The sequence below is a fragment of the Notothenia rossii genome (genome assembly GCF_949606895.1).
Source record: "Notothenia rossii genome assembly, chromosome: 3".
NCBI classification, from domain to species: Eukaryota; Metazoa; Chordata; class Actinopteri; order Perciformes; family Nototheniidae; genus Notothenia; species Notothenia rossii.
In genome coordinates, this window is record NC_136901.1 from 3,083,275 (window position 1) to 3,104,514 (window position 21,240).

The 21,240-nt window shown below is 41.0% G+C and overlaps 1 protein-coding gene across 3 annotated transcripts in view; it reads right to left on the reverse strand.

The window, feature by feature from the left end:
• The window catches only part of ncam2 (neural cell adhesion molecule 2), a 305,617-nt gene extending 286,712 nt beyond the window's left edge, over nucleotides 1-18,905 (reverse strand). For 2 of the 3 annotated variants that reach the window (XM_079669154.1, XM_079669153.1), the window contains exon 1: nucleotides 18,703-18,904. In XM_079669154.1, the coding sequence (XP_079525280.1) occupies nucleotides 18,703-18,832 (130 nt within the window). In that variant the 5' untranslated portion in view covers nucleotides 18,833-18,904. Of the gene's footprint in view, nucleotides 1-18,702 lie in introns of all 3 variants that reach the window. The other variant, XM_079669155.1, reaches the window with a different exon arrangement.
• Between the last annotated feature and the right edge of the window lie 2,335 nt (nucleotides 18,906-21,240).

Here is a 21,240-nt window from a genome sequence, read left to right on the forward strand (position 1 = left end):
GATTTCTCCTGCTGTTTGGATGTCAAAGTGTTTGGTGAAGATTCATGTGAAGTCATAACACCAAATAGAGGGAGAGAAACCTTTAGATTGTAGTCTTTGCAGACCGTTTACATGCACACAAACTTATATGGCACACTAAAGAAAAGGGAAAACCCCTAAATCAGAACAGGGCCTCTTTAAGCCGTCTAATAGGTTCTTAGTTTCTGTTAGAAAGATATCTCTCGTCACCGGCTTGATCTTCAATATCAGGATCCATGTCTTTATTATCCTTGCAAGAATGGAAGTAGTCATCACACACACACACACACGAGGTTGCATGGGACAAAAGGGTTCCTTTAGTAGAGTCCTTGATATGCTGATATACAAGAGAGGGAGTTACATTTAACAAGATGGAAGAATACTGGTTCAAAGCAGTATTCTGACATTAGTTCAGATTAGCTAAGGCCTGCGTCAGTATGACAGTCATATGCCTATCTCTCTCGGGCAGGGATGGGCAACTTGGATGGTGGTGGGGGCCACATCATGTATGTACTGGCAACCAGGGGGCTGCAGATTCATTCTCACACACACACACACACACACACACACACACACACACACACACACACACACACACACACACACACACACACACACACACACACACACACACACACACACACACACACACACACACACACACACACACACACACACACACACACACACACACACACACACACACACACACACACACACACACACACACACACACACACACACACACACACACACACACACACACACACACACACACACACACACACACACACACACACACACACACACCATGTTTTGTATGTAATTATTAACAAATACTAAGTCTGACTTCTTCATTGACATTTTAAAATCTTTCAGGGAACATCCTCTAATAAGCTCACTAAACAAATATCAGTTCACAGAAATGTTATTTAATGTTTACAAGTGGCATGTTTGTATTGAACAGGTTATTAAAACAGTGGAATCAAACTATTTTAAACTATTGGAAAGCACGGAAAATGTGTGTGTATTGAGATTAACCATTAAAATGACATACAGTACACATGAAGTCATGAACACTAACCCAGACATTAGTTGTCTAACTTGAACCTGAGACACTTGTAGTCTCTGCTGACGCACAATAAGGGGAGGGTCCACACAGACACCTGTCAACCCGCACTCTGCTGTTCCTCAGCGCCGCTCCCCCTCCCTCCGCCGAAATTATGAATGAAAGGCGTATAGTAATCATAGATAACACGGCAGGGTCCGTTACAGTTTGTTTTCATCTGATTTCAAATAAACAAACTCTTGGTTTTTAGAATATTAAACTTGTTTTGCCAAATTCAGATGATAAATCAACTTTTAATAATAATAATAATAATAATAATAGCTTGGATTTATATAGCGCCTTTCATGAGACCCAAGGTCGCTTTACAGAGACTTGTAAAAGCATAACTACAAGCGGTAACTTGACGTCACATGGGCAGCCATTTGCCCAATCCCTGCTCTAGGGGGTGTCATCGTGCCAATCTTAGGAACAGAGCTATCATAACTTCAACACAGTGGCCGTTTCTCAATCTCGAGGATGCTGGCTTTCAAGCCAATATTTCAAGGATGCTACGTCATCGAGTGCCGCCGAAGGACTGTTCCAATCTCCAGCATACTTGGAATTCAACCGAGGCCGCGTCCTTGGTTTGGGGGTAATTACGAGGCTGCACATGGGTAGACTTCGCGTCCTTCACATCCCCACAATGCATTGTACATGGACCAATTTCAAAAACCCTTGCGGAGAATGGCTGAACCGACGCAGCACACATTTAAATGTAAGTATGTAGTGGCGTAGAACATGTGTTGGTAAATATGTTACATTTGTTGCATTTGTTATCACCAAAAATGTGTTACGGGAAAATAAAGCAAGTTCATAATTAGATAGACATCGTGAGGTATTTATTTTCGGTACAGTTTATGTTGAAACCGTTAGAGAAAGTGGCACACTTGTTAGCCTGTTCCATTCTTCTTTGTTTTCCGAAGCCGTGGCTTGGGAGTATAATTGCTTCGTTTCTGAAGGAAGTGACTTGGAAGTACGCGACTACCAAGCCAGCATCCTCGAGAATGAGAAACGGCCAGGGTCTCATGAGCGTCATCCATGTAGTCATACATCCGGCTACGTACACAGCTACGTAGGCCCTCTGATATAGAAGGAACATTCAGTATTTTCTCAACAGTTTCTCAGCAGAAAGTCCCGATTATAGTGGAAAACATACACTCAGACATTTGCATTGCTCATGCATCTCTGCGGAAAGTGTTGCTCTGCTGACCTCACTTGGCATTCATTTTAGATTTGTATCCTCGCAGCTCTCTACAACTCCTCACAGGAAACGGCAGGAATCCTGCAGCTCTGCGTTTTTACAGAAATGTGCCGCAGATGGCTGAGCATGTTGAGCAGCGAGAGCCTCACCTCCCTCGGAGCTGCTGATGGACTATCGGGCTCCTCGTGATCACTCGCTGAAGGAGAAATCCCGCCATGAGATTATGATTGGATGAAAGCCTGATTTTGATTCCGTGCTTGAAACTTCTCCTCCACTTATCTGATATTCCTGAGACACACGTCGCAACTTTTGCAATTATCTCAACATTTCAAGACTAGCTCTTGGCCGAGTACGAGTCACGGGGGGTTCCAGGAAATCTAAGTGTGTGTGTGTGTTTCTCTCTCTTTCTCTCCGAGTGCCGGTGTGCATGTTGTTTTGCATATAGTTTAGCTGACGCTGTATTTTCACTCAACGCAGAGAGCCTCGAGCGAGCAAAGGGGCAAAACCCAAAACAGCAGAAATCAAAGAGTAAGCACAATCCTGAAATAAACGCGCTCACAAACAAACAGCCGCTTTCTCTCCCCCTTTATAACTCATTTTTTCAATCGCTTTGCGAGAATTTCATTTGATTTAAACACAAATAGTGTCAGGCTTTCACAGGCGGGTGACCTCTCTCTCCACACACACACACACACACACACACACACACACACACACACACACACACACACACACACACACACACACACACACACACACACACACACACACACACACACACACACACACACACACACACACACACACACACACACACACACACACACACACACACACACACACACACACACACACACACACACACACACACACACACACACACACTAAATCTATAACGGGGAAAAGACTCCCATTAAACAACCTTGGAGTGACACAGCGTCCTCGTCTCGCTTCATCTCAGGAAAGACTTTCCACTCATCACCGCCTTCTCGCCACGAAACAAATGGCTGTGTCGGAGAGGCGCAGTGCACCTTAGGATAAAAAAATTCTTTTTGTTTCCTGTTTCTCAGGTTGTACAAGAGAGAGGTTACGTAAGCGCTGTGCTAAAAGGAGGGAATAAAATCAGTGAGACCCAGGGGAGTAAGAGGAGAAGTATTTTGAACCCAATTTTGGAAATGTTTGCGTTGCAGCAGCATAACACAAGGCAAGAGAAATTCAAAGATTAGAAATAAACAATCCAAACTGTAAACATCTCAAATAGCATCAGATAAGTAGAAAATATACAAGTTATAATACACATTTACAGGAACAACATATATAACAGGATATATATTAATTGTGTAAGGAGTGGATTGTTAAATTGAGATTCAATGTAAAATGCACAGTGGCAGTTTAAGTCCAGTTAGTAGTGTTAGGTAACAGTATCGTGTTTTTAAAGGACTTTGAACAGAGTTATATCGGCTTTCCAAACATCTCATAACCTACATGTTTGTATATGACGTATAGCCATCGTATAGCTTGGAGACAAAACTAGAAATATTTGCCTTGTTTTCATTGATTTTCTGCTTTCGTGAAGCTGTTTTCTGCACAAACTCCACCCTATTGCATTTAAATTAAAGTATTATGTGATTTATTTTTTTTCCAAAATATTTTTATTCACATGTAAAAAAAAAAAAAGTGCAACAGTGCAACACCGCAATTAAAGCATTTTCATTTTTTTCCCCCCAAAAGAACCCTTACTCACTTTCCGTTAACCCCGCCCCATCCCAACCACCCCTCACCCGGAGCACTGAGGCAACAGTACATCCATCCTATGTGTTTTTATTAGTAGTAAATCCGTCTATCACATTGTTAACGTTTTGAGGACCTTGAACAGAGTTATAACGGCTTTCCAAGCATCTCATATCCTACGTGTTTGTACGTGACACATAACGACATACTGAAAGCTTGTCTTACACCACGACGATGCTTTTACACCGCATACTTTTCTCTCTTCATTTCGACTCGAGCAATAATAGTGTTTTTTGAAAAGATGATTATTTCCTTTCCTTGGGAGTCCTTGACAACACGTCGGCTGGAAGGAGCAGAGAGCAGCGATCAGTATTCAAGCAGCTAACAGACACTCAGTGTTGGAGGGAGGAGGTTCAAAGTGAAAGAGAAAAGCAAAATAGTTTGCTTCACTCCCAGACAATAGATCAATAAGGCCAGCCGGCAGAGGGGGAGTTACAGTGTACTGAATATCTGGCAAACAACACAGCGATGACTTCAAAGGGCCAACACTGAAATGTCACTTTCTTTGTCACTGAACTAAGAATAACTTGCTTGTACGAATATGTGCAAGGTGGAAAATCATCTCAAATGTAAAAGGGTGTTGATATTATCCGGTTATCATTCCTCCTAATTAAGAGTTTGTTTTGTTTTGAAAATTCTTTCCTAACAGATAATGAGTATTAGTAGAAGTATAGCTACATTGGACTCAAACTATAAAATCAATAATGAAGATTGTTTTTAAGTTTTGCTTCTGCTCTCCATAATCATGCTGGGTTATCATATGGTTTCTGGACACCTTAAATAATTCTCAGGTTCATATTTGGATTGTGTGCATGTACTATGACATGTTCACATGCTGTACAAGGACTGCATGGTTTTAGCCTTTGCAGACCTATAAAGACAAACTAGAGGAAAAGGAAAACCTCCCAAAAATACTTCCAGCCTAGTCAACTTTATTGTCAATCTTAAAATATGTTTGTAGACACAGAAAGATCGAAATACCTTTTCCCACAGTCCCGAGGTATAAAAAAAAAAACACATTGAAACGCAAGAACACTCAATAGTTTATAAAGAAACCCACAAAATAACCGTTTACTTCAAGTAAGCAGGTTAATTATAAAAAAGATGTGCATAGTGCAAACATTTTATTGCTATTGTTTCACTTGAGCCACAAACAGATGTCCTGAGTTCTTATTCAGCCAGACTTTGAGACAGAATATGAATCATTCGTGAGTGTGTTGTGTCCGGAGAGTTGAGTGATTAGTCGTTTTGGTAATCCTGGCTCGAGGCACGCGGCTGTGAGAGTTTCTGCGTCTAATCTCAGGCATTGCCGGGATACGGATAAGAGAGAAGCGGACCTCAGGGGCGACGCACTCGGCACGTTTGTCACAATCAATTTCACGCCGTCGTCAAACAGAAACTAGAAGTATTTGCCATGTTTTCATTTTCTTTCAGTATCATTTAAAGCAGGGGTGTCAAACTCAATTTCATCGTGGTCCGCATTATGGTTGCACTCAAAGGGTCGGTTGTAACTTTATAAATATATAATAAATATATAAAATAATGTATTATATTATATTATTGCCTCTGCATTGGATTTGTATTTGATAGGGTAATAACTTCATAATTAACTACGTCTGAAAGCAGCAGTCCAAATAATGTGCATGTCACAAAATGAGATGCATTGTGGGACATGTAGTTTATGGGCAACATGCTTCTGTAAAATAAGATAAGATAAGATGGACCTTTATTAATCCCCGTGGGGAAGTTCAGTAGTTTAACAGCAACAGGGTAAGATTGAGAAACAGGACAGCACAGATTTAACATTAAGGATTAAAAAAAAAAAGGATAAATAACTATAAAATAAGAAATTAATTAAAATGAACATATATAGATATACTGTAAAGTAGCATGTAACCGTATAATAAACGTATTATATTCTTTGCAAGCTCTTACGGGCCACAGAAAATGAAGTCACGGGCCGGATTTGGCCCCCGGGCCATGAGTTTGACACCACTGATTTAAAGCTTTCTGTTTTTGTGTAGCTGTTATCTGCACATGTCATTTAGATTAAAGTATCCATGTGTTGTTATTAGTAGTAAATGACATTGTTTTCTAGCTGTTCCCTAATCTGGGAGCCAAAAAGTCCCAGTAATCTAATCGTTAAATCATTAACCCTTTCAGTATTACATCACCGTAGTAGTAGTAGTATTACAGAGATGCCAGGATATGCATGACGGACTCTGAAAGGGTGAAGGGAGACGCTGAGTTGTGGTAATTGAACCGGGATGAGCTTTGCCCGGGAGTTTCGAGGAGGAGGTGCAGAGGTGGAGGAGGTGTTACAATCACACAGGTTACTCTGGGACTCTCGGGATGTACCGGGGGAACCTCGTGAACTCCTCATCTCTGCGGGGCTTTATGTAGCGTGACGGCTCCAAATGAAACCCCCCGATCGTGTGGGAGGGCTCTATTAATTTGTGGCTGAGGCCGAATCCTCGGGGAACGACCGCAACAGATCCAGAGCTGCATCCCACCTTTCAGCAAAAGCTCCTCGTTGCTTATTGACCGAGGAGCTGAGCATTGCGTGTGTGTGTGTGTGTGTGTGTGTGTGTGTGTGTGTGTGTGTGTGTTCTCTCTCTCTCTCTCGCTCTCTCTCTCGCTCGCTCTCTCGCTCTCTCTCTCTCGCTCTCTCTCTCTCTCTCTCTCTCTCTCTCGCTCGCTCTCTCTCTCGCTCTCTCTCTCGCTCGCTCTCTCTCTCGCTCTCGCTCGCTCTCTCTCTCGCTCTCTCTCTCTCGCTCTCTCTCTCTCGCTCTCTCTCTCGCTCTCTCTCTCGCTCTCGCTCTCTCTCTCTCTCCTCAAGTGCCGAGACCATCTATCATTCCTACTCCAGACTCGGCAGGATGGAATAAAAGCAGCGTGAAATAAAAGTAATCTCGGCTCTCTGAGCAACATACAGACTTCAGCTAGCTGGAATACACTCTGTACATCCAATATGGCATGCTCTCAGAAATCTAATCTGCTGCTGTTGAAGGAGCTAACAGGGTAGAGGTGTAGAGACGCCAATATGTGATTAACATACACTAACAATGAAGAACTGTATTGATTTGTAACATGTGATATCACACACCAACGGTCTTTGTTTTTCTGGATGTGGAGATTGTGTTTTGGTCTCTTTGGTGCTCATTACAAATCAGACGCCATCAACAAGAAGCTGCCGGCTTGTTTGAAAACGCACGAGATCACAAGGCTCTCTTAAGACTCAAGCCCCGAAGCTTTCGCATGCACATGAAAGGACGGCCAACCCTGGCACTCAACCCACAAATCTTCCTCGTCTGCATCTTCCAGCACTCCTCTTCATCCTGTTCCACCTTTAAATATGCCCCAACCAACACGAGTGTGCTCCAATTAGCCACAGAAACAAGTGATGTGTGCAGGGAGTGAACATGAACAAAACAAAGACAGTATATTTGCAGGTAGGGCAGTGAAGCCTATCCAAAAATATCCTCTGTGTTTCAAAGGAAGAAGGACTGGGAGGAACTTACTTCACCTGAAGTGCCAGTAAACAAATCTGAGTAAAGATTCGACCGGCTTCTTTAATTATTGAGCCGTCCTTTGTGTATTCCCATGGCGTCCTTGGAAACTCTACGAGAGGTAGGCGGGAACAAAACAATCCCAGAGCGCCCGCATTGGGAGCTAGGAATGCTGTGAACTTGTGCAGATATACAAAGTAATTAAAAACACGCCTACAGTATGTCTAGTGCGCCTTCAGACGACCATTATTACTCGGAGAGATAATAACACGCTTGACAGAACAACTCTGAAACAGCTTAACTTGTAAACTCCCCTACTGCAGTTGTGTAGTAACATCAAATCCATAGGTGTTAATAACTATATTGAAACAAACATCATTAGCTTCCCGAGCAAATAGCATTAAGCACGGGTGCTGCTTGAGAAGCTTCCCACGTATTGGAGAGCCGGATATCTTCTCCCCACAGATGCCTCGATGTGTGGGAGGACCGCAGAACACATGAAAAGCAGGAAGGAAATGAAACAGTAAGAGAGGAGAAGAGATGGAAACAAAAATAAGCTGGCCCACATTGCATTAGGAGATTCCTTTTGAAGATTGCCTGGCATGGAGAGGCAATCAGGAGAGCAGAGACTTGTTTGGCCTCACAATTCTGCCATGACCACGTCTCAAGTGTCCCTCCTCCCCCACCGTCTTTCTCTCATCTATCACTCACCCCCTCCTCTCTCTCATCTATTCCTCATCAAGCACTGCCTCCCATAAGCAGGGGTATTGGCCACCAGGCAGGAAATCTGAGAAGACGCGTCCCTTTTCAACATGGTCCCTTCATCAAAAACCCAATCCCTGCATCCCTGAAGAAACGCAGGAAAAGGGGGGGTTGAACGAGGCCTCCTCATATCAACCTGTAAGGACACTCAGACCCTCCGATGTTTCACTTTAACTGTGAAAGATATACCTGGCTGCTGTATCTTCAGAAGTGTTACAGGATGTGGATTTTGTAAATGGTTTGATTTAGTATCTTTAACGCATGCTTCTCAGTTAACACTGTCTTTGTCTCTTTTCTGCTGTAACCATGGAAATGTCTCCTCTGTGGGACGAATAAAGGTATTCTGATTCAAATTGTATTGTGTTTTTAGCACTTCTTCATTCGTATGATGTTTTAATGCTTTGTCAAGCACTAAATAAAAACCTTTGAATGAGAAGGGGTGTCCAAACCTCTGACTGGTACTATCTTTTTTTTTACCTTTTAAAGCTATTTTATTTAAGAAATACTTTGGACTGTTTATTTATAGTGTCTTAATTTCTCTTATTGCCTTGTTTTGTATGCTGCTGCAACAACATTTCCCAAATTGGGACCAATAAAGTACTTATCAATCCATCCATCTGTTCATCCATCCATCCATCCATCCATCCATCCATCCATCCACCTATCTACGTATCAATCCATCAATCTATCTATGTATCCATGTATCTATCTATCCATCCATCTATGTATCTATTCATCCATCTATCCACCTATCTACGTATCTATGTATATATCTATCCATCTATGTATCCATCTATCCATCCATCCATGTATCTATCCATCTATCCATCTACGTATCTATGTATCCATCCATCCATCCATCTATGTATCCAACCATCCATCCATGTATCTATGTATCCATCCATCTATCTACATATCTATGTATCCATCTATCTATCCATCCATCCATCCATCCATCCATCCATCTATCTCTCTATTCATCCATCTATCAATCTATCTATTCATCCATCTATCTACGTATCCATCTATCCATCCATCTATCTATCCATCCATCCATCCATGTATCTATCTATCCATCCATCCATCCATCTATCCATCCATCTATCTACGTATCTATGTATCCATCTATCCATCCATCCATCTATCTATCCATCCATCTATCTATCTATCTATCTATCTATCTATCCATCTATCTATATATTATCATCATGTCCCAGCCGGTGTTTAGGAGACTATTGTGTGCTGTGATTGGCAGCTGGGTTGATCTCCACAGGCAGGTCAGCAGTGGGACAACACAGCTATTCACCGGAGAGTCCATCAATCACAATTTAGCTTAATTAACCAGCAGGAATGACAAGCCGAGGGCCCCACTGTCTGCATGGATGGATGGATGGGTCCAGTGAAATATGATAGATACAATACAACACAATGCAGCTCAAGATAATTTAATATGGAAATCCCAAAGGAAAAAAACTGAGACTGCAAGGCCAGCAGAGAATACACAACACTCAGGTAATTGTTACTGTACAGGAAGTGCCTTTCACTTGGTTAAGGATGGTTTTATCAATTGATGCTGATGGTTTTATTATCTAGGCTTAATCTAGTTTGCTTTCATGGCCTTTGGGAGTATAAAATGCTGACCATGTAATTATGACATACTGTAGAGAGTTTGACTTCCGTTATATCTTAAAAATCAAGTCAGAAAATCATTGGAAATTCTGCAGCAAAACAGCATGGATTCTTAAAACATGATCTCAACTTGGATGAGATGTCCTCGAATTGCAAAAAGAGAAAAAAAGGGAACAATTAAATGCCATGACAACTGGAACTGCTACTAAACGTGTTTGTCAGCTAAGTAAATTTCATCTTTTGAGCCAACATGGATGATTAGTCCTAAAAAGTGCGTAGAACAATTTGACCTTGTACTAGTGTGATCGTTTCGACTTTTCCAATGCAAACGATGAGTTGTGTTGCCTTCCTGTACAAACTAGTCTTATATGTTCATCTATAAATCAGGAACTGTCAAATCATAAGTAAACACAACTCATCCGAAATCGAATGCCAGTTTTGCTACTAGTTTTCGATCCAGACTTAAGAATTGATGTCTTCTGGACCACAACTCATTGTATCCTCTATATAACACACTAATATTGCCATATCTGATTTACTGTGTGGAGATTTGGGGAAACACAAAACCAACCTACAGCCGTTATGCACGTTACAAACAAGGGCTATAAGAGTTATCAATCATGTTGGATATCTTGAACACACTAATGTATTATTTTTGAAGTCACACAAATTGAAGTTCACTGATCTGGTTAAATTTAAAACGGCTCAAATCAGGCACAGAGCCAGACATAATCTACTACCCAGGAAATTAAAAACATTGTTCGTACACAGAGAGGGTGGGTATAATTTGAGAGGAAATCTACATTTGAAACAACTCAAGGTCAGAACAACTCTGAGAAGTATGAGTAGAACAATCTGTGGGGTGATTTTACGGAATGGTTCGGAGCAGGAGTTCAAACAAAGCACAAGCATCATTCAGTTTAAAAGGATGTACAGAAACACTATTTTGGAAAAATATGAGAATGAAGAGAGGTGATTGAAGATCAGAAATTATTGTATATGTATAAATGTATGTAGGAATAACTTGCATAATGATTTTAAAGGACAATCATTGATAAAGTAAGGGGTGGGAATTAATAAGCATTTGCTTCCTCCTGCTCCCTTTCGGACACATATGATTTATTATTATTATTAATATGAAGACTTTTTTTTTGTTTTTTGTTGAATACACAAATATTACCATGAACGTGGATAAATACTGTATTTAACAATACGGTATTCTGTCTTTCCACATTTGTTATTTTTTAATCTGTTCGAAATAAAGACTGAACAATGAAAAAATGTTGTTCAATACCTAATATCTAACAACCCAAGGCTTTCCCCCTTTAGACAATATTCTCTCAAACACACACACACACATTCAGGATAGCTTAATAACAGCCACTCCTCTCTATCTCATCTCATCACATTAATAACTGTCCAAAAGCCACGCCTTCATTAGTGTCTGCTAGCCAGCTACAATTAGCATTAGCTGCTTCCTCAATCAGTGTGATGGACCTATAGCCGCTCACTAACTATTCCTCAATCGAATGAAAGGCTGCACTCCAGCCAGAGGAAGATGGGAAACATAGCTGTCAGAATGTCTCTTCTTTATCATCAGTATCTTCAACCTCAGCACATTCACCTGTCTGTTAATCTGTCATACAGCCACCTCCTCTGAAACACATCTGTGTCCATCTCACTGCCTTCTGAGTCCACGCTTCATCTGTCAGAGTGTCGCTGCCCCTCAAATATAGTGCACCAGTCTGCTTCCATCATAGAGTCTTATTCAAAAGGAGGTTTTAATATCTAGAAAAACCCAATTGTTCCTGTGCAATTTCACCAAAAACGATTCTCTCTTTTACTTTTTAGGTTACTTCGGTTAAGCCCCTGTCACACTGTCCCGAAATTGACCCCCGATGGACACACGATTAAGGAAATGTTCAAATTCGGCTCTGATCGTAACAACATCGGGCCATTCGTGAGGGCATCTTAAGCCGGTGGAGTTTCTCAGGCTCCGGCAGCAACTTCGGGAGCGGTGGCAACATCTTTGGCATCACAATGATTTTTGCACGATGTTGCACGAATGGCCCGATGTTGCACGAATGGCCCGATGTTGTTACGATCAGAGCCGAATTTGAACATTTCCTTTATCGTGTGTCCATCTGGTTGTTTTATTGCACAACAAAATCATGTAAACATATTATGTAAATAACCCTATTTGTGTTCTGTGAAACTAAAAAGGATATAATATATTATTTTGAAGGCGGGGAAGTTGTTGTTGCTATGGAAACAACATGACGGAGAAAACGTAATATCTTCTACATAAAGACGGAGAAAGTAAAGAACGAAGTCTGAAAATATCAGAACAGTATCATAATACTTTAATATCATTGTTTACTTTCGTTGCAGTTGTATGTCTTAAATGTAAATGTTCCCTTCGTGTGGTTCGGGGCCACCTTCGTGCGAAATTCACAATTCCATATTCGTGTGTCCATCGGGTTTCAATTTGGGGACAGTGTGACAGGGGCTTTAGTCTCGGCATGTTTTAGCCTGTTTACTTTAAACTGCGATATACAAACCTGGCTTTCCTTTTCAAAGAGTCTTTAGATGTACAATCCCAATTATAGAAAGAATTATTAACGTAGCAGGCGAGACTCTGAAATGTCCCCAGGATCTGTAGGAAATATACGAAAACGTGCAAAGACACAGTTCTGTTTCTGTTACAGGAGGAAGGGCATACACAAGGTGTGTTGTCACTTTTAATTAGTCCTTGGGAAGGTGTAAAGAAAGGAGCAAAGTGTTGTGGTGTTGAAGGGAAACAGGCGACAAAAATAAACATTATACTTGTTTTTATCTTAGTTTACATATTTACTGCAGTGAGAGTTGCCAAAGAAATTTGAAAAACAACAATCCCATCTTAAACTCTAAAAAGGCAGAAATACGGCCTGAAAATCGACCAATTAGACGCCTAGAATCCTAGAGTGTATACTGCTTAGCGGACCAAGAGACACTATACTGCCATTTCATTTTGTTTATGACAATGTTATGTCACTTAAAGTCTGCATGTGATGTATGTCCGCCCACTGTGAAGCAAACTCCAAAGCCTCTATTCGGTGGAGTTTTTAATACGGACTAAGTGGGTCACTCTGGAGCTCTCCTGCCACTCCTCTCATCCCTCTGTTCCTCATTTAATCATGCCTGCCGGTGCCCAAACCCCAAAGTAAGCCCCTCACCAGCAGCGCCGTGTCCCATCAGAGGTGTGTGACCACGTCTGAACATGCCATGCATAAGCTGCAGAAATAAAGTGAGCAAAAGAATATCGGAACATGCCAAGATGAAAGGCTTTTAATGTCATGTGTTCAGAGCTACAGTGTAGATGGAAATCTAAGGCTCCTCCAACAGCACAACAAAATGAAACAGACAAAATAGTGCAAGTAGAGTGTATACACGAGTCATTGGAATATGATAGATTATAGGGCTGCTCAATTAATCGTATTGTAATTGCAATTACGAGTATGGCTTGCAACGATTACGAAAACAACGTAATTGAAATAAAACGATTTTTTTAAAATTATTATTAAAAAAGATTATTTTATTTTTTATTAATTTGTTTTTCATTTGAGTTATACTTTAAGTTCAGGATAATCAACTGTTAAAAACATACAGTTCAAAAAAAAATCTCAAATAAATTGATGTTTTCAAAATAAATCGTTTTTAATAATCGTGATATCAATTATTGACCCAAATAATCGAGATTATGATTTTTGCCATAATCGAGCCGCCCTAATATATTAGATAAATAATGTGTAAGTAGCAGACAGATGTTCTCTCAAAGGTTCAGGTCTTTAACAGCCTTATGGTCTGCTGAATGCATAAGCTGCAGCAGGAGAGGAAAGCTCCATCCGAGAGCCACTGGTTCTGTTGCTTCTCCTGGCATCATGGCTCGGCTTATTAGCCTGCTAGTTAGACTGGCATTTAGACTGGCATGGCACACTTAGACCGCAGCCAAAGGGTGTCAAACAGAAACCCAGAAGCCCACGGGAGAAACACAGCAACATGCAGCATCTGCCTCCTCCAATCACGTCACTCCGGGCCTAATTTGATTCCATCTCGACAGGATTCAATTACATTTTATTAATTCTGGCACAGTGCAACTCCATAGAGCTTGATTCAATCTCTAGCAATGCAATTGAACTAGATGCAATCAGATTCTCTTGAATTGAATGGATTTTTAAGTATAATCTCTTCCTCCGTCTGTATAAATCCGCTCTATCCCAATCTTCCTTTTTTCTGCGATTCAGAATATAACAGGCAAAGCCAACATCTTCCTACAAGAGGACCCCGGCTGCTTCCTGGTCTGGAGACGCTCCCCCAGGGGAACATTAGTCACTTCCATAATAATAATAATAATAATAATAATAATAATAATAATAATAATAATAATAATAATAATAATAATAATAATAATAATAATAATAATAAGTAATTTGAGTGAAAATAGCCCCGAGGTTGAAAAAGGGCGTTATGGAGAATGCTGCTGTTTCCTTCTCCATAAATCACAAACAACTAAATCCAAATGTTTTCCCTTTTTTTGTCATCTCTCGTCTCGGTACCTCTGCTACTGCCTGACTTACTTAAAGCCTTCAAATGTGCCATTAACAGACAATACATCCCCAAATAAGTACGAATATATTTGCAGCAGTTCTTCTAATCCCTGATGCTAATCCTGTTAACTGAGCTGATGCATGTTCAGAGCGTACACACAAGCAACTCAAGAGCAAGGCGGTTCATTTCTGCAGCACGAATGACGTCTAAACTCTTAGATCAAGTCCTCTTGTCTACGGGACGATGGTGATATTGATCATTGTGCACAAGCATGTAAAGAGTAGTCATTCCGTGTCTCTCCGAAGCAGTCTGAGTCTCTTTGTGGTCGTTTTTCTGTCTTTGTGGTAATTCAGAGTCTCTTTGTGGTCGTGTTCTGTGTCTTTGTGGTCATTGTGCGTCCCTTAGTAGTCATTGAATTGACTTTCCAACCGGAATTGTGAACAGTCACTTCAAACAGACGCTGCGGTTGAGCAAGCCAGTGCTTCATCTGCGGTTAGGCAAAGATGATAAGCTTATTTAACCTCTTAAGCCCTGAGCCTGTTTTTCAGGTTTCAGGCTCGAAAATGACATGCCCAAAACAAATGACTATAACTTAACTTCTAAAAGGGTTATATGAATAATTCATTTGATCAAAGCAAGGTTACATCTGTGAGTTGGATGTAGAAGTGTCAGAATCAATATAGATGTTTCTGTGTCAGAGTCAATTCAGATGGAACATAGTAAAAATGTTAAATTCTTACCTCCGCCTAAATAAAACCATGACTTACTGTGACCCTTGATTGATGGCAAGGTAGACAAGAAGCTTTAGGAATCCAAAGTATAACATATAATAAGTACCTTGTATCAAGATTGAGGCAAAACAAGTGACATTTGACCTTTTTAGAGAGGTTTAGCAAAAAAAAGGGCACATTTGGATACCATCAGTGCCCTTTGACCTTTTTCAGGAACCAAACTGTAAAAATAATGTTATGATCACTATAGGTAAGAGTTTCACATGAACGCTCTGCTCGTAAAATCACACATCTAGCCATGCAGCCGGCTCTTCTATTATGCATTAGGTTAATCATGTCTGTGTCTTGTAACGTGATATGAGGATACGTTTCTTTCTCTAATTCTCAACACCTTTATGGAAATAGCAGAGCTAACTGGAGGGGTGAAGCAGCTCCTACTAGTTTGCATGATTCTGTGGCACGGATAAATAAATACATATTTGAAAGAATGCTGAAATGGGTCACCGAAAATACTTTGGCGGGTGTTTTTAAAGTCTGTGTGTGGGAAACTCAGTGTTTGTAAAGAGACTGGAACATCTGCAGGTAGGAGTTGATGATATAGAATCTAAAAATGACTGCTCTTTCCTGCAATTTCACTCCCTGCTCGCTGACAACAACCTGCAGCAGCTGCTTGCTTCTTGCTCTCATATATCCAGGTGTTGAGAACATAGCAGTGTCTTCCTGTCTTAGATGAAGTGTACAAATTCTACCCTGAGGCCTGAACTCCAGCGCTAAAAGGGCACACATGAGAAATCTAAAATCTCGCAGGCAAATAAATAGCATATCCATAACACTGAGATTGCCCTTTGTACAATTCTGAGGCCTGCTGACTCTAGTCGTTCCTTAAATTGATTTCTCATATGCGGCTGCCTCGAGGGGGCGATTCCATTTTCATACACACCGGCTCTCTATGTGTAGGCTCTCTGTCCTAGTCTATTAATCAAATAACGCAATCAATTCCACCTTGCAGGACCGAGACACAGGCCATTTCTTTTGTGAACAGCTTTGCATGTCTTTAATAGGAGTTTATGAGTGGTGCTGTGAATTATGTGCAGCATTGTTAGAAGATACTCACAAAGCAGATGTTGCTTTCCTTGAAAAGAAAGAAAGATCTGCACTTCCCTTATAAATATTCACCCGGTGATTACAGTGTGTGTGGTTAAGAGCGTGTGCCCCTGCTTTTATGCTCACTCATGTGAACTTGTACATGACCCAGCAGTACACGGTAAGCAAACCTCAAATGCAAGCTAAGCCCAAGCTCAGGAGAGACACTTATGCACGAGGGCATACATCTTTTAAATCCTGAGCCACTGACATTTCACCCCCAAGAGATACAGAGGCATATTTTAATTACGTCACTTAACATCACATCGGAGAGTCCTGGGTGAGCCCGAGCAAGCAGATCATTCATTGTACTAAGCGTCAGATACACAAAGCTTTAAGGATAGAAGGGTGGACGGTGAGCTGGGAGTTCAAAAGCAAATGTTTTCCTTCGGGATCCAGACGGGTGGTGGATCAGAAAGCATGAATTGGTGAAAGACAGTAAAAACTGCTGGTTCTAGTCCAACACTGATAAAGACTCCTCCATTCTGCTTTCATCCGAGAAGTTCCCTTGTTATTCACATTATGGCGAGTTCTCTGGATGTTATAATATATCCATTAACAGTTATTGGACTTTGCCATGATATGAATGTAAATTGCTTAGTAGGGGTGATGTAATGCTACTGCAACAAAGCAACGTTTATTCCAGTAGAAGCAGTATATGTAGTCCCTTTGTTAAAGAGGGATGATATATTAACAAACAAGACACTACTCTAATGCGTCCTCCTCCTCAGCCTTCCTCTCCACCATAACAGCAGATTCTCGTATTGATTGAAGAGGTAGAAACCGATAAACTGCAGTCATTTTAAAATGTTGTGGAAAATCAAACTGTGCCTCCGAGGCCTTAGGCATCTCACTCCATATGCTAAGAGTCTTTATATTGATGCTGGGAAACAAACGCACATGAAGCCGTTTGGACTCCCAGGACGATGTCAGGGGGAAACTGGTTTAGTTTAAATGATATGCAACTTTTCCCCGTATACATTATACATGTGCTATTGAGTCATTTGGGTTATGTGTAGCTAACTGCAGTACCTTAACAATGCACATATTATTCTAAACTTAGGAACATTTTGAAACCTCCTCCCCTTTCGTTTGACCCACTGTAACACCATGCAGGATGACATACAGTATTTCAATGACCAGTGGCTTATGGCTTCACTCTTGGCACCACTTTGCAGCACTCTACCCCCCCCTGCAGGAAGCTAGTGTGACCACTCTGCAAACAATCTCATCCAAAAACTACCCTTTACTCTCGAGACCTTTTGTTTTGCTTTAACAAGTGGAAACATCTCTTCAAAAAGGAAAAATACAAAATTACGCGTTTGATCGTTTTGATACTTAACAGAAACTAAGAGGCGTGCACTTAGGTAGTGACAGAGGTAGATCCAATCGCATTAGAGAAATAGATCAGTGGTAAATATGAAGCTACAGGAGTTTAGGTTATTTGCAGTGCACACAAACTGTGACACGAGAACGCGCCTCAGCAGGTGACAGTTTAGAAACATGCGCGCGCACACGCACGCACGCACGCACACACACACAAGCCCAAGGCGAGTTCATATCGGTGCTTTTTAGCAGCACTCACTCATGTGACATCTGTATGCAAACAACACACGGGAGCGCGCACAGTAACAATCATCGGGATCAGGTGCGCGTATGAACGCCAATTAAGTCACAAATGCAGCTGATATTTCCAAACTTTGCGAGGCGTTTCAGACAGCCTGAACGCATCACAGCCCGGTGTTATCACGCACGGCGGAGGGAGATGTTATCATACAGCAAGACTTTAGAGAGAGAGAGAGCAAGAAAGGCGGTGGTCCAAACACAGAGGACAGATTCTCCGTGTAAGAAGCCAGTGGAAGTTAGGAGACATGGTCGATGTTTTGCAATATAAGCAGCACCTTAAAGCCCCACAACGTTAGGAAAAACAAGCCATTAGAAATGATGACATGTTATCCACGCAGCACAGAGATCTCAACTGATCGCCCACCCTAAATAAAAAGGGACCCCATCATAATCCCCCTTTTCACTAAGAAAGCATTCTGGCCCCTGCAAGACGTGCTTCAACTACAAAATAAGGTCCAGTTAAACAATCCCAGCCCTCTCTCTCTCCCCCCTTTCTTTGACTTCCCCCCCCCCTCTCACAGTGCCTGCTGCAGATCACGATTGCAAATCCACTCAACTTGTGCACAAAGTCACCAAGCTCTCGCGCACCTCCCTTACCTTGGCTGCCGCAGACGAGCACCCCGAGGAGATGGACGAGTTGAAACATCATGGTTTTGGGCTGCAAGAAATCTGCTTTCAGCTGCTGTAAAAAACGACCAGGGCGACACACACTCTCAGCTCCGATCATCCACCGTCTTGGGCTCCGCGTGCGACTGATCTGCCTCTGCTCCTTCCTTCCCTTCCTTCCTATACGCGCGCTCCCGCTCGAAGCTCGTTCACGGCGCCGGTGTAATGGCAAATTACGCACAGTGTCAAGCGAAAACTCCCAGACATTTCAATGATTTGTACGGCAAAGTATCTACGGTTTGGAAACGATATCATTTGCTATTTGGTTCATCAATGGTGATAAATAATCTGAAGTCTATAGTTTATGAACATTAAGAGTCTAGTAGCATTTCCTTCATATGTCTAAGTTTGCAAGGTTTGTTTGATAAATCTTTCATTATTTCTCAGGGCGAATTCTCGTGTTCTTTTCGCTGTGTTTTTAAGCATTTCAGAAAGATTTACTAAACCGTTATTCTAAAATTAGGTTTTGAAATGTGAAAAAAAGAATGCGCCGTCCACTCTGTCAAATAAAGTATACGTGCTGATAACAACATTTGATTCACAGTTTGATTTGAAGCTGCCAGGATTTGCATCCAACATGTCAGCTGGTCAAATGGTTTAATCCTACAGTGTATTTTAAGGAACCCCTCTGGAGTCTAAGGGCATTTCCTTAAATCGCCTTTTAAATGTACTTCTTATAACATGGATGGCACCCCATGTGTCACATATCACGATGCTCAGGACAATCTCTGGTCTTGCTATACATGCAAATGACTCACCTTAGAGCACTGTGTGATGAGATAAGTAGCTCTAAAGCTTAACATTTGACATCCAATTTTCGGAAAATCTTCAAAACTCTTATGAAAACACAAATTTATAAAATCACATTTTTGGGGTGTTTTAGATTTGGTTACCAAAGTCTTAGGATCACAAAAGTCGTGAACTATTTGAATTACAGTGTATATAAATGTGTAATTCATGTCTAATATGAAACAAATTAAATTCAAATTCTGATTAAAATAGGTGTTTATCACTCTACTTTCCACAGCAGGGACTGAGATACTTTAGGACTGAATAATGACTTCATATTACATACCAAGGTTCAGTCTCATAACACATGCTCAATTTACTTTTTGAAAACACAAGCTCACAATAAAGTCAGATGGGAGATCTAAAAGCAAAGTGTGAGACAAAGATGCATTCCTATATTAAACAAACAGAAAGGGAGACGTTGTTGTTCCCCGAGGCAGTTGTAGCCAAATGGATTAACAAGTGAATTCAGGCACTTAACCTTCAACTCCCTGCTGCCTGAAATCCCTGTGACATCACTGTAGATGGTTGAAACCAACTAGCTGTGTGGGACATTATCACAATACTTATTTAAGTTCATTGACTTGGATTGTAAAGGTCTTTCTCTTTTGTCAACATGCTATGGTGAAAGCCTATTCTTTCAATATGACGGATATTATTAGACGTCTACAAGGACAACATAGGTTGTTTGTTTTACTGTAATTGCAATGCTACCAATTTAGCATAATAATGTGATAAGGCCTAGGGGAAGATGCTAATGTTATTTAACTTCTAGATCCTTTCATTTTCCACTTACAGTGAAACTCGTTTTTTGCACACTGTTTTAAATATTGAGTTAAAGTCACACATGTTAGCATTCATACATTTCTAAAAGCTACTTTCCGAACAAACACGGTGCAGTTAAGCAATCGCTACAGATCACATATCTGACCATCTGAGAAAAGCTAAATGATCAGTCATCAGCAGGCCGATGACACTTTGGGTTGTGAACGCACCAAACTCTGTCTGTTAGTGCTTGTATATCCTCCCTGTGTGTGTCATGTGTTGAAACACAACAGAGTGGGGGAAGACATTTCCCTCTGAGGGATTAATAAAGTATATCCACTTCTTCTTCTTCTACTTAGAAAGTGAACGGTCACATTAGGGTTGCCTGCAGTGAATGCTGACAGCTATGAGTTTATAGATGCATCATAGTTACTGGTGGGTTATAGCATCATTTTATATCTGCATTGTGCTCTGGTAGGAGTTTGCACCCAACATGTTAATAACAGTCAGGTTTATTTCTTTTTTTATTCAACTCTGAAATTCACATATTTAACAATTCACTCCTCGAAGTAAGACAAGTCCAAATGTGTTAACATGTAGTTGTTTTACGATAATAGCATCGTCAATACCTGTGTTGGGGGATTGGGAGCACCTGAGGGAGAGGCTGCACCTGGAGGGAGGGTAGAGGGGGAGGGAGACGCACACAAACAAACCACGGCACGTGACAAGGTGTTTAACCCCCCGGTATCACTCGATTGGACGACGCAAATTAGTCAGACAAAAAGGTCCACTGCAAAAGACTTTGATAAAAACATTATATTAAAATGTTTTTTTCACCACTTCTTTTTTGGGTTTAATCTTTAAAGCAACTTCAGCCCTAATCAAAAATACCAAATATTGAATCATTCTCAGGAT